We start from the raw sequence: 13662 nt of genomic DNA, 5'->3' as shown, positions 1-13662 counted from the left end.
CTTAAAATCTAAATAAGTTGATGACATGATTTCTATTGTAGTCATCCCTACTGTGGGAAAGGTGCTTTCCCTCACGTGTAGATTTTTGACATAACTGTGCCAGTGTAAACTATTGTTTACGTAAGTAGCAGGCTTGCTGAAATACTCTCAGGTCACTAGATATAAACTACACCAGCCTGTGTGGAAAAACGATTACTTCTCACCATAAACAGGGTGCCAGGGAAAGCTGTGGTGTGTGAATTTTTACAGCTTTCGGAAAAAAATCGGGAGAAGGGTGAGGTGTACTTACTGGGCTTGGCTGCTCTCGCCTTGGCCACCAGCCTCTGCATAGTCACCACGTCCTGGTTTTTGGCGGCCTGCAAAAGTTCCTGATCTTTTCCCATGGTTGCTGCTCTTAGTTCCAACTTTACCCAATTCCCTTCGCTCTTGGATGCTCCAACGTTGGAGAAATGCTACGAAACGTTCCAGATGTGGAAGATGGGTCCCAGCTGTAGCCCCGTGTATAACGGTGCCCTTTCAATTCCACTCTCGCAGAAAAACGTCAACAAAAAACTTTTTCCGTCCACGTCCGGTCTCGAGGACACCGGAAGATGTGGCCAACACGCCAGATGAAGTATCAATCGTCTGTTGTGAGTCTGTGCTGAATCAAAACATTGTCAACACTTAAGTTTTCCAACAGAGACGCAATCGTACAAGAATCTGTAAAAACGAAACACGGAGAAGCAAAACTTCACGTTGCCCCCCTCCCCACTAGGCAGATACAAAAAGGCAGCAGCTGTCGCGAATGACGATCATACAGGCAGCGCTTACTTTGATTTTTGTCCCAGACGCCTGTCCTCGAGTATCGATCGTCAGATAAATCCACACGGACGCCTTGGTTGGAGCTCCAGGTAGCCGCCAAGCCCCGCGCGGTGTCACATCGCGGAGTAACACGCAGGCAAAATAAATTTTCTACGGCGAAGGGCAAAGGGAAAACACTTTCTACCTTCCGACTCTCCCGGGACTGTGCTGATTTCCAAGACCCCATACATACCAAATAATGGTGTCCCTAATTAGATACACACCATTACCGTTCAAAGTAGTGCTTCTATCGCTGCACAATTTATTGATCCAGACCACGGTAAAACAGTATTGGAAGTTATAAATAAACATATGACGTTTATAGAATTTTTTTGTTTGTTTGAAATATTCAATATAGTTTATGCTCAGGATTAGATACCCTTGCGTATTGGGTCTTGGCAAGCTAGTAAAACTGCGCATGTGTACAAATTTCGCTCCAAATATTTTCACCAATGGGCGAGCCTGTAACATAGCGAGATATCTGATTAGACCAATCACAGAGCGTGTACTGTTCTCCCGGTGGACGTCCCGAAGAGTGACATCAGGAGACGTCGGCTGCTGCAGAATAATAGTAATTTTCCAAGTTTTCCAGCAAAATTCGCTGCAAAAGTAACTTGTACAAGCTTTTCAGACGTTGTCAGGAGGGACAGAATGACCATGCATGAACTGTCGTGGACTATGCATTCCAAATAAGCTACGATCTGCTTGCGATGTCTTTGGCATGTCGTGTTTTATCGGCTTGTGGGAGGGCGAGGTTGCAGAAATTTTGTAAAATCAGCGGAATTTCTTCTATTTCTGCCTACAACAGACTTGTCATCCCTATTGCCAGTCAAAATAGCGTTGTCTTCAGGTAGGTTAAAGTGGTGTATGCAATGAATTGCTGCCAGTCGCTTGCATGGAACATTTTAACATTTTCGTAATAATTCCTACTTTCTCATTTTGTTTGGGGTCAAAGGTTTCTTGGAGATACTATTATATAACTTGAGGGGGTGATTTATGTCACTGATGTATATGTACTGGATTTCATTTGACCTACATTTTGAATTATCAACTCAGAATTAAGGTTTCTGAAAATCGTTTTTCCCCAGAACCTTTTTAACATCCTTGCTTACACCAAAAGGCGGTTATACTGGCTATACAGGTACAAAAGCTTGTGTGTTGTGCCATAGGGCATGTAGTTTAGGTATCAGAGACCGATGAACATCCAACAATACTGACTATACAGATACAGATACGGATCTATTTCCATCTATCATAAATATCTCAACAGATTTATGATGCTATGACTTCGGATTTGGCGTATACTAGATACTAAATCATATAGGAACATGTTCTGATCCATAAAAGCTTTTTTTGATCCACTTAACAGTTAACAGTCACCGTCCCCTGTGCATACTTACCTTGACAGACATAATTCCAACAGTTTCAACAAAACAAGTGGCGTGGCTGGCAAATTCGCAGCAGATTGCACTGTAACCACAAATGCTTCCGTTGAAATTCCAGAGGGGAACCTGTGATTTCCCACGAGAGCAGTATAAAATGTTCCATGCAAAGTGTTGAGAATATATGGATATAAATGGGTATGGCTCTGCTTTAAAAAGGCTGCAATTACAAAGGAGAATCATAATAAGAGTATATTAGTGAAAACCTTCACATAATGTTGGAATTACACATTAAGATTTTATTTTCATTTTCTTGCATTAAAAGTGCAACAAAAATTCAAGAAAATAATTTAAAGGCAGTATTGTTGAGTTGAACATTTCTAGTCTGTATATGACAGCTTAAAGACCTAAGTGTCTGGCAGAAATAACAACATAACGGATTACTCAGTGTAAAATTGCACAAATGATATCCATGTTGAAGATAAGTTCTTTGCTTACAGTTGTATATGCCATACAATGTCTGTGATATGAAACTTTATTATATTTGATATTGGTCACACACTTAAACATCAATGTGCCAATGTAGCTTTAAAAATCATCAGTAACAAACAGACATTTTAAACATATGTATATTTATATCAGGTCATTGTTCACCCCTGCACTGAAGTAGTCATTACTTTTACAAATCGTATCAGGAATATTTGAAATTGGATATGATTGTCAAAGGAAATTTTAGATGAAGAGTAAACAAACTGACTTCATCTTGTCCCTGGTGCCTAAACTGGTCTAACTTAGACGTCATTCCATATATTTGTTATGACACTCAGAATTACCGGTACTGCATTACACAACTATTTTCTATATTTAAATCTGATCGACGAGGTTCTATTAAAAGATAGAGCCTCCTTGAACAGACTTGTAGCAACAACATTACTGTGCTTATTCCTCTTGTATAGCCTGTTTTGGTAAGTCTCCATCGTTGTATTGCACAGTGTAATTGTTTAACATAACGACAAAAGAAAGCATGTAACATTAACAGTATGATAAGGTACATATGGAGAATGAATTATAATGTTTGGCATCACAGCAAATGTCTCCCTGGAGTGGAGTTTGTTTTTCAGGAATGATGATGAATTTGCCATTAAGATTGTTTTCCCAAGATTGGAAATTACAGAAAGGGTGCTGTAGCATAACACTTTCCAGACTACATGTCAAGGACCTTGGAATCAAATGGGAAAAAAGTTCTGTGTGTAGTCGAGTGATAAATAATTATTTCTTGTAAAAATAATAGGAAGTACACATGCTCACAGACAGAGAACAGTGATGTTAAACTACAACTTATTGTCATAATTGTTCTGTCTGAGAGCACTTGTACTTCCTACATGTATTATTTTACCAGGGATATAATTTAAGTGCCTGTCATTGTACAACTTGTCCTATAGTCTAGATCAGGTAACATTCCATTATATGGTAAACATATGACAGAAATACTTAGAATCACAGCTGTTGTGTCATCCTTCAAATCAGGGAAAACATCCTCACTTCATTTGAAATCAGTACCCAGCAATAAAAATAAATGTGATAAACGAATAATTGATTGCCAATGGGTATTAGCATAAAATATGCATGACTTTGGTTTTCCCCATGGAATCAATATGAAATATATGAATGTTTACTACCTCATAAAACCACAATGTAATTAAAACAATGTTCATTTGGAAAATGGTAGAAGTGGTAGACGTTTTTCTGGAACAAATAAAAGCTGTGAATTACACAATGGAATTTAAGAAGAAGAAAAAACAGGTTTAATGATGTCATAGTTTTCAAAGAATGCCAGGTATCCAGTGTGTGTGAAAAATATACCTAGTTTAAGCTGGAAGTTGAGGTTGAGGATCTGGAGATTTGCAGTGTGTTTTTGGAAAATATTGATCATATAAGAAAGCAGTACCAACTAAAGGTGTAAATATGCATTCAGCATTTGGGCATAATATCAAAATATTTGGCAGGGTACATGCATACTATGTGCATGATCTAACACTCAATGTAATGTCAGTTTTGATTTATAAAATACATGTATTTGTGGAATATGATGATTCAGTTTGGTCTCCTATATCGCACAGACAGACTCCTCTGACAGCTGTGAGAACCATGGCAACGGGCGGGGCATCAAGTTCTGGTTCCCGGAAGGGTGGGAAGCACAAGAACCGGCTGGCTGAGGAGAAGTCCCCTTACCTGCTGCAACACTGCCACAACCCTGTGGACTGGTGAGTACTAGTATATACTAGCAATTTCAATATCAAAGAAAATGTTAAGGAGTAGAATTTTTCCATATTTCTTGGAGAGTAGAATCTTGAAAATTGAGCAATCAGGAAATATTGCTGTAAAAGTATCCTCCCCACACCTGTCTGATTTGATGATACAGGTATATTCTTTCTTAACTGCCATTTGCTGTTAAAAAATAGTAAATGGTTGAGAAGTATGTACTAGTATCTTGTATTAAACCTGCATGTAAAACACTTTCAGGTACCCATGGGGAGAAGATGCTTTTAAGAAGGCTAAGAAAGAGAACAAGCCCATTTTCTTGTCAGGTGAGTTCATCCGAGCCAGTGGAATTCAGATGTGAAAGCTTATACAACATATGCCTACTCCAGTCTACCTCCGCTTTGCCTACAATACCTTGTGCCAATGGCTGCTCTGGTTTATTTATGGATTAATAGCAAAGATGTTCCTTCTCTGCAAGAATGAGAAAAACTGAAAGAAGAGAATATATGATAATTCATCTCTAGCATCGCAATTCTTGTACATTCTACTATTTTTGGTATTCAGTGCCATGTTGTTTCTCTAGTTGGTTACTCTACGTGCCATTGGTGCCATGTGATGGAAAGGGAGTCATTTGAGAGTGAAGAAGTGGGGAAGATCATGAACGAACACTTTGTTAACGTCAAGGTGGACCGTGAAGAGAGACCTGATGTAGACAAGGTCTACATGTCCTTTATACAGGTAAAGACAAGTCTTATTTTCACCTTTTCTGTGGTAGCTTCTAATCTTTTTTACAGTTTGTTGATACAAAGTGTTGGCTTTAAAAATGTTGATAGAGAAAGAATACTTTTATGTCTTTTCAGTCTTGTTGTATAACTTCTGTATTTCATTAGAGTGGAAAGTTATCCAAAGATGGATCAAAATTGTGATACAATAAGCTGATAACACAACAGCTCTTATTATTGAAGGAATCTGTAAAGTGTGTTCTTGGAAGGATTTTGTCATCATATTTGAGTCAGACCCCAAGACATTTTGTCATATTAAAGTTTATCCCCACCTCTAGGCCACCAGTGGAGGTGGTGGTTGGCCGATGAGCGTATGGTTGACCCCTGACCTGAAGCCCATCGCTGGAGGAACGTACTTCCCACCCAAGGACCACATGGGCAGACCAGGATTCAGCACCATCCTTACAAGAATTTCTGAACAAGTATGTTTCTCTGAATCTTTTTTCTTGCTTGTTAGTTTTACATATTGACCATCTTTGTTTACTTGTGTATTTTGTAAGTCAGCAAGTATCATGAAGCATTGATTCTTACAGACATGTAACTAAGAGAAGAATGGCTAAATCTTATTTTTAAAGAGCGGAAGGCGAATCGTAAAAGTTATTTGGTCATGTTTCAGTGAGGGAATCCCTCTTAATGCCCACGACTATTCTCTTTTCGTCTTGTTTAATTTGTTCCTTTTTGTTCCCGAAAGCTACCTGGCCGGGCCCCGGGTTGTAAATTCGATGAAGGCCTAAGTGGGTTACCCTTGCAGAATTTTTCTGGGTAAGGAAGTGTAAAGTTTGTAGCCAAAACTTACTCCCTTACTTATCCACCGTTTTAGTGGAAAAACAACAAGGACAAGTTGATCCAGCAGGGAAACATGGTGATAGATGCCCTGAAGGAGCTGTCTGTGTCGGCTGTGGACAGCACTGCCACCCTGCCTGGACAGGAGAGTGTGAAGAAATGCCTGGACCAACTGGACAACTCGTATGATGAGGAGTTTGGAGGGTTTGGGCATGCACCAAAGTTTCCTCAGCCAGGTTAGTGACCTTACGCAGAGTTGTCTTCAGATACATCTGTTGGTCTGATTGGGTTTGGATTATCCAAGTTAAACTTGACAACACTGAGACCATCAGTGGGTAAAAAAACGTCTTTCTAACCTAGGACAAAAGCTAGGTGTTACAATCACATTTAGTCATGCAATGCACTTTTTCTGTAGGTTAGGCTTGATTCTGTTGTGTCAGGGAAAGCAAAAAAAGTACAAGACATGCCCTGTATTTCTTCATGTTCCTGTCATGTTTTGCAGTGAATTTCAACTTCCTGTTCAGAGTGTGGTCCAGCATGAAGGGTACTCCCGAGGCCCAGAGGGCACTGGACATGGCTTTGGAAACACTCAGGTTCATGGCCAAAGGAGGCATGTATGACCACATTGGACAGGTTGGTATACTTCTCCTTTTTCCAAAGTTCTTTGTTCACAGCCAAAGTATTTACCTAGTGGACATTTTGGTGATCATCTGTCACCTTCCTCAGAGCAGTACTGACCCATTGTACTAGGTGTTTCTGCTGCAATGTAAAGTAGAGCCAGCCATTAGAAGATGACAGATGTTCACCGAAACATCAGCTAGGGAAAAACTTTGGTTGTAACTTTCAATGTATTGTAAGCAAATGATTCTTTTGTACCTTTAACCGGATGTTCACAAAAACATCAGCTAGGTAAAACCTTTAGTTCTAAACAAATAATTTTTGTCCGGTGACTTACCAACTTACCAGATGTTCACCAAAACATCATCTAGGTAAAAACTTGGCTTCTAAACAACTGTCCAGTGACTTACCAAATTGATGAAATTGTTCACAGATATATATGTCTTTCATCATGTTTGTAAACCTGTTCTTTTCACCAGGGTTTCCATCGTTACTCCACTGACCGCACCTGGCACGTTCCCCACTTTGAGAAGATGCTGTATGACCAGGGCCAGCTGGCTGTAGCCTACTGTGATGCCTACCAGATCACCAAGGACCCGATCTTTGCTGACATCGCTCGAGATATTCTGCTGTATGTGTCCAGGGACCTCAGCGATAGGGTGTGGTGATAATCTTCTAAAAATGATTCATGCAGTATTATTTATCACTACATAAAATACACTAAAGTAAGATCAGACGTTCTATGGACTTTTATGATGTTACTGATGTTTCTTTCCCATCCTATGGAGGATGTACTTGTTCGCAGTGAACATAAGGTAATTTAGAGATACAAGGGATTGCCAGTATATATGCACTTTGGCCTTTGTAATCTTAATCATTGATGGCCTTTAGGGACAGTATTTTGTGCCATTGTGAAAACCAATTACAGATAAATGTCATTGCTAAATCAGAAGGTTGTAGAATGTCATTGATAGTCATGGTCATGTGAATATTCGTGATAAAATCTTTACGAGGGATGAGCTTCCACATGAGTGAAACCATTTAAATGGTTAAATGTTAAGTAGAGTGTTTTATTCAGTCTTGAAAGGTTACAGGAAGTGGTAGTATTTTTTAAACTGAATGTATAATCTCTGCTGTGATTTTCTGGCCTTTAAACTATTGCTGAAAAAACTTTGAATGAATCTACAATGTATATAGAAAATCTGTTCCACTTGACTTGACAAATACAGACTTTGCAAACATACCAAATCTCACTCCTTTCTTGATTCCTATTTTCCCACACAGCAAGGAGGTTTCTACAGTGCAGAGGATGCCGACTCCCTGCCCAACCCTGGGCACAAGACCAAGAAGGAAGGCGCTTTCTGTGTGTGGGAAGCTGACGAGATTCGCAACCTCCTGGGAGAGAAACTGCCGCACTACGATGACATGACCTTTGCTGACCTCTTTGCCAAGCATTACAACATCAACAGGAGTGGCAATGTGGCATTTGATCAGGTGATGGGAGGGGGCATATGTGGGATGGTGTATTGTTTGTGGCATGTACTGGCTTATACTGTTTTCACACACAATTATAGAATGATAAAGATATTGAAGGCCTTTGTTGTACGTTTCTGCTCTCTAACAAGCTAAGTACAGGTCAAGGAGGATAGAGTACAGTTCCTAGTGATTCTTAGTACAATTTGTGTGAGGTTGTGATATATACTAACTAAGTAACTAAGACAACAAAGTCTTAAGTGTACTAGTATGCACAGGTTTAACTTCTTCACCTAAAGTGGCCTCTATATTGTAAAGATGAGCACTTGTCATAAATCTATTACTTTTAAACCTGCATAGGACACTGCCATGATGCATAATCAATAGATGAGAGCAAGCATTTTCTCTTTCTTGTCTATTATAGTCTACTATTTATTGCCTTACTAATGAGACTGTGTATGTTACAGGACCCACATGGAGAGCTTGCTGGTAAGAATGTCCTCATTGTGCGAGGTTCCGTGGAGAACACGGCTAAAGCCTTTGGCCTGGAGGCGGCTCAGGTGGAGGAAGTGTTGGGCAAGTGTCGGGACATCCTGTTTAAAGTGCGCAGGAAGAGACCACCCCCTCACAGGGATGACAAGATGATCACAGCCTGGAATGGTGAGGAACAACAGATAACGTTGTCTTCTAAGCTGTTTTCCAAGATTTCTTGGGTGAAGCAAGTTTTTGAAAGACAAAGGACTTTTTTTAAGGAAGGAAGCTGGGCTGTAAATAGAATTGTGATTAAAGAACAAAAATTAGTAAATTTCTTTTCTTAAAATGTATGTAAATATTTCATATCAGAAACTGTTGATACCTGGCCACTTACTACTGATCACAACAATTCAGTCAGCCACTCAAGAAATCTACATCGAAATCTAATTTCATCTTTCCTTAATGTAATACCATGACAGAAGCAATCATCCATTCTTCTTTCATTTTCTACCTCTACAGAAGACGTTCCAAACTGAAAGCGTCTTTCTTTGAACAATATATTTATGGAACAAGCTTCCTCATGATTGCTTCCCTTATGGGTATAACCTTAAACTTTGGCAAGACTATGGTGAACTGACGTCTTGCATCATATTCCAGTCAGTGAAACCCAAAACATCAGAATGTCTTCATAGTCGTATATTGTGGGGAAAAAATGCCACATATTGGTAAATGTAAAATTTAATCTTCAAATAACAAATATTGTTTTTCCTTCCTCCTGCAGGTCTGATGATCTCAGGGTTTGCCCGTGCTGCGCAGGTGTTGGGAGAAGCCCAGTACCTGGACAGGGCTGTCAAGGCTGCCAAGTTTGTCAGGAAGAAGATGTATGATGACAGCACGGGCAAACTTCTGCGCAGCTGCTACCACGACCCCGAGATGGACCGTGTCACGCAAATGTGAGTAAGAAGGGAGATTGCAGTATGGTCTTTGCAAACCAAATATTCTAAATCAGTCATTTTATCAGTCTATGGCCATTTGACGTTGCAAAATTTTTCTGGTTGTCCAGACAGCAAAACAACCTGCAATAGCATGTTTGCAGTGTTGCAGAACAAATCCATTGTACACGTAACATCTGACTATGACTTTGTCATGTATGAAGACCTTTAAGTATCAATGAATTAATATCAAGGAGGATTTCTTTTCCCCTTGTCTCACTATGCAAAGGATTCATTGGTTGAGCAACACATAGTTTTCTTTCTAACAATAACACTATTCACTTTTCATTCTCTAACAGAGCGAACCCCATAGACGGGTTTGCGGATGACTATGCGTTCCTGATCCGCGGGCTGCTGGACCTGTACAAGAAGGCTCTCTTTTCCCCTTATCTCACTATGCAAAGGATTTGTTGGTTGACCTTCCTGATAATACTACTAGTGCTTTTCACTTTACATTCCCTAACAGAGCCAACCCCATTGACGGGTTTGCAGACGACTATGCGTTCCTGATCCGCGGGCTGCTGGACCTGTACGAGGCTTCTTATAATGAGGAGTGGGTGGAGTGGGCAGCACAGCTGCAGAGGAAACAGGATGAGCTGTTCTGGGACAGCGAGGGGCTGGCCTACTTCACTGTGTCAGGAGCAGACCCTTCTGTACTCATCAGGATGAAGGAAGGTTAGAGACAGGCAGAAAATCGTGGATTGGGGGGTGGGGCTTTTATGGTAGCATGCGTAGTCCAGTGGTTAGCAGCCCTGCCCAGCTGCAGAGAAAGCAGGATGAGCTGTTCTGGGAAGCGAGGGGCTGGCCTACTTTACTGTGTTGGGAGCAGACCCTTCTGTGCTTATCAGGATGAAGGAAGGTTAGGGCTGACTGGGAAATGGTGGATAGGGGGAAGGAGGTAGTATGGTAGCGTGTATAGCTCAATGGTTAGCGGTCCTGTGTAGCTGCAGAGGAAGCAGGATGAGATGTTCTGGGACAGCGAGGGGCTGGCCTACTTTACTGTGTCGGGGGCATATCCTTCTGTACTTATCATTATGAAGGAAGGTTAGGGACAGACTGGGAATGGTGGGGGGGTGGGGATAGTATGGTAGCGTGCATAGTCAAGTGGTTTGTGGCCTTGCATGGCTGCAGAGAAAGCAGGATAAGCTGTTCTGGGACAGTGAGGGGCTGGCCTACTTTACTGTGTCAGGGGCAGACCCTTCTGTACTCATCAGGATGAAAGAAGGAAAGGGCTGAATGGAAATCTTGGATGGGGGGAATAGTATGGTAGCATGTATAGTCCAGTGGTTAGCAGCCCTGCGTAGCTGCAGAGAAAGCAGGATAAGCTGTTCTGGGACAGCGAGGGGCTGGCCTACTTCACTGTGTCGGGGGCAGATCCTTCTGTACTCATCAGGATGAAGGAAGGTTAGGGACAGACTGGGAATGGTGGATGGGGAGGGGGGGTGTGTTATGGTATCACGTATAGTCCAGTGGTTAGCAGCACTGCGTCCGAAAGTAGAAGCCGTGTGTATGATTCGGGATGCATGCTCACTTGACATGCATGCTACTGGAATGGGCGGCAGTCCTTAGGATGGGACATTAAGCTATGGTTTACTCCAGAACAATGAACCTATAAAAGCTGTACATTGCATTTATCTTCTTTGTCACAACCATTGGAAGAATATATTTCCAGTGAGCTGCACTGGATCGATATTACTTTGTTTTTACTTTATGGTAATAAAACATTATGTGTTGAGCTACAGAATAAGTTGGCACCTTTATTTTCACATTCCCATCAGCCCATCTTCATTTTTTGCTTGATAAAGGACCTAGGTTATCGTTAGTGGTGTTTGGGTCTTGTAGGTGAAAAGGATTCGGTCCACCATTTAGGATGAGAATTTCTGATTTTACTAAATGTCTGAAAAATACCAAATTAATGCCCTCTCAGATACATCTTAAGTGTAAAGTATTCTGAACACTCATTTGGTCAATGTTTGTCTTGTTATTACCAGACCAGGACGGTGCAGAACCCAGTGCGAACTCTGTATCTGCTGGGAACCTGTTGAGACTAGCCAGTTTCCATGACGATGAAGGATGGAGGAACAAGTCTGTGCAGCTGATGACGGCATTCGGAGCCCGGCTTGCAGCCATCCCCCTGGCCCTGCCGGAAATGGTGTCTGCTCTCATCTTCTACCAGCAGACACCCAAACAGGTAAGCTGTCTACTTCATTTGGGGTATTACGCAACTTTCCTGTCATTGTTACAGTACCTCTCCTTGGTGCTGAAATGCCATAATTTAGAAATTCCATTTTTTTATTCCCATTGAAAGTTTCCAGTAAAGGTAATTAGGGTACAAGTAAAGGTGCTTTGAATGAAATAATGGGTTTTCCAAATGATTGTTGTTCAGTACCTCTGCTTGGTGCTGAACAACCATCATTTGAAATATACATTTTTCATTCCCATAGAAAGTTTCCAGTAAAGGTACTTTGGGTACCAGTAAAGGTACTTTGAATGAAAGAATGAATTTTCCAAATGATGGCTTTTCAGCACCAAGGAGAGCCGCTGAATAGCCATCATTTGGAAAATCCATTTTTTTCATTTGCATTAAAATTTTCCAGTAAAGGTACTTTGGGTACCAGTAAAGGTACTTTGAATGAAAGAGTGAATTTTCCAAATGATGGCTGTTCAGCACCTCTCCTTGGTGCTGAACAACCATCATTTGGAAAATCCATTTTTTGATTTGCATTGAAAGTTTCCAGTAAAGGTACTTTGAGTTCCAGTAAAGGTGCTTTGAATGAAAGAATGAATTTTCCAAATGATGCCTGTTCAGCACCAAGGAGAATACATTCTTTTATCCAGATTGAAAGTTCCCATTAAAGGTACTTTAGTTAAAGAAATAAAGACTAAATTGATTTACAGTAATTCTGATATTCAACTTTTCAGTCAGTCAATCTATTAGTCAATGAAGTAATATCACATTTGAATGGATAAAAGGTTAAGGTGCCACTACCTTTCGCAAACACTGATAAGAAACTGAAATTACACAGCAGATATATTATAATAGTAGTGATAAATGAGTTTTGGGTTTGTTTTTTTCAGATCATCATTGCTGGAAATCCAAGAGACCGGGACACCAAGGCCCTGTTACAGTGTGTACACTCCAGCTTCAACCCCAACAAGATCCTCATAATTGCTGATGGCAAGGAGCATGGCTACTTGTACGAGAAACTCAAAGTTTTGAGCACACTCAAAAAAGTTGATGGCAAAGCTACGGCATATGTATGTGAGAACTACGCCTGCTCCCTTCCTGTTAATACAGTGTTGGAACTGGATGAATTGTTATCAAAGTGATGCTAGTTAGATATTTATGGAACCTGTCAACACTTTTGGACATCATTTTCAGAACTGACACTGAATGGATAGAGCAAGGCAGAGACATGCTAAAGGAACAAACAAACAAACAAACTACAGTGCTTATTGCTTGCTGGCTGCCTGTAATGCCAATGGAATTCAAATGTTTTGAGACAAGGTAGAAACAAGAAATGATTTAGAAGCAAATTTCTGTAAATAAAGAAAATGTTTGGATTATTCATTGATATTATGTATCTCTAGAATCTTGAATTGGTGTAGAATTTGTTGAACATTTGTTTATTGTTGTGAAGGATTGTTATTTTCTATGCAAGTAGAAACTTTGTGTGTTCATTTAAATGGACTATAAATAACAAATGGAGAATGAAAGCATGATTGAATGTTACATTTTCTGGAAGTTCTGTTTACTGAGCTACCAGTATTATAGCAGCTAAATATTCTATTATAGTGTTGTCTGGTTTATTGGGGTCATACAATTTAAACCCATTCTCAATAGTGAATGGAACTCTTCTTTTTCCTGTTTGGTTTTGCTTTATCCATTCTCAATAGTGAATGGAACTCTTCTTTTTCCTGTTTGGTTTTGCTTTATCTTCTATGAAGGTGACTTTATTTTCTGATGTGAAGGCAGCTTACTGGACAATAAGTGCTAGGTAAAATGATTGAAAATGTCAAGGAGATTTAGAATGGGATCAGAATCCAGTATCTACA

General features: G+C 40.3%; 2 protein-coding genes across 13 annotated transcripts in view; one reads left to right on the top strand and one right to left on the bottom strand.

Annotated features, from left to right (window-relative positions):
* The window catches only part of LOC118429627 (caskin-1-like), an 81194-nt gene extending 80164 nt beyond the window's left edge, over positions 1-1030 (bottom strand). For 6 of the 8 annotated variants that reach the window (XM_035840180.1, XM_035840176.1, XM_035840182.1 and 3 more), the window contains exon 1: positions 290-1030. In XM_035840180.1, the coding sequence (XP_035696073.1) occupies positions 290-383 (94 nt within the window). In that variant the 5' untranslated portion in view covers positions 384-1030. The remainder of the gene's footprint in view (positions 1-289) is intronic. The other 2 variants (XM_035840174.1, XM_035840175.1) reach the window with 2 other exon arrangements.
* Positions 1031-1284: 254 nt separating this feature from the next.
* Positions 1285-13468, top strand: LOC118429628 (spermatogenesis-associated protein 20-like). 5 transcript variants are annotated; one of them, XM_035840186.1, is made up of 15 exons: positions 1394-1411; positions 1649-1690; positions 4343-4486; positions 4746-4810; positions 5068-5222; positions 5545-5688; positions 6087-6285; positions 6552-6682; positions 7147-7326; positions 7952-8161; positions 8608-8800; positions 9396-9567; positions 10073-10281; positions 11598-11797; positions 12685-13468. In XM_035840186.1, the coding sequence occupies exons 3-15, from the start codon at positions 4371-4373 to the stop codon at positions 12934-12936; spliced, it is 2226 nt and encodes a 741-aa protein (XP_035696079.1). In that variant the 5' UTR covers positions 1394-1411; positions 1649-1690; positions 4343-4370; the 3' UTR covers positions 12937-13468. The 5 variants fall into 5 exon arrangements, with proteins under 5 accessions (XP_035696078.1, XP_035696077.1, XP_035696079.1 ...); XM_035840185.1 differs by lacking the exon at positions 1649-1690 and having other exon boundaries at positions 1285-1411; XM_035840184.1 differs by having other exon boundaries at positions 1345-1690.
* Positions 13469-13662: the final 194 nt, after the last annotated feature.

The sequence above is a fragment of the Branchiostoma floridae genome, chromosome 13, assembly GCF_000003815.2.
Source record: "Branchiostoma floridae strain S238N-H82 chromosome 13, Bfl_VNyyK, whole genome shotgun sequence".
Taxonomy (NCBI): domain Eukaryota; kingdom Metazoa; phylum Chordata; class Leptocardii; order Amphioxiformes; family Branchiostomatidae; genus Branchiostoma; species Branchiostoma floridae.
Note: the sequence above shows the minus strand (reverse complement) of the source record. Positions and strands in the feature narration are given on the sequence as shown.

Coding starts and splice junctions, on each gene's coding strand:
- LOC118429628 (XM_035840184.1), top strand. CDS start 1,551: ATGTCTTTGGCATGTCGTGTTTTATCGGCTTGTGGGAGGGCGAGGTTG. Junction 1,691..4,342: donor CAAAATAGCGTTGTCTTCAG/GTAGGTTAAAGT, acceptor TATATCGCACAG/ACAGACTCCTCTGACAGCTG. Junction 10,282..11,597: donor ACTCATCAGGATGAAGGAAG/GTTAGAGACAGG, acceptor TGTTATTACCAG/ACCAGGACGGTGCAGAACCC.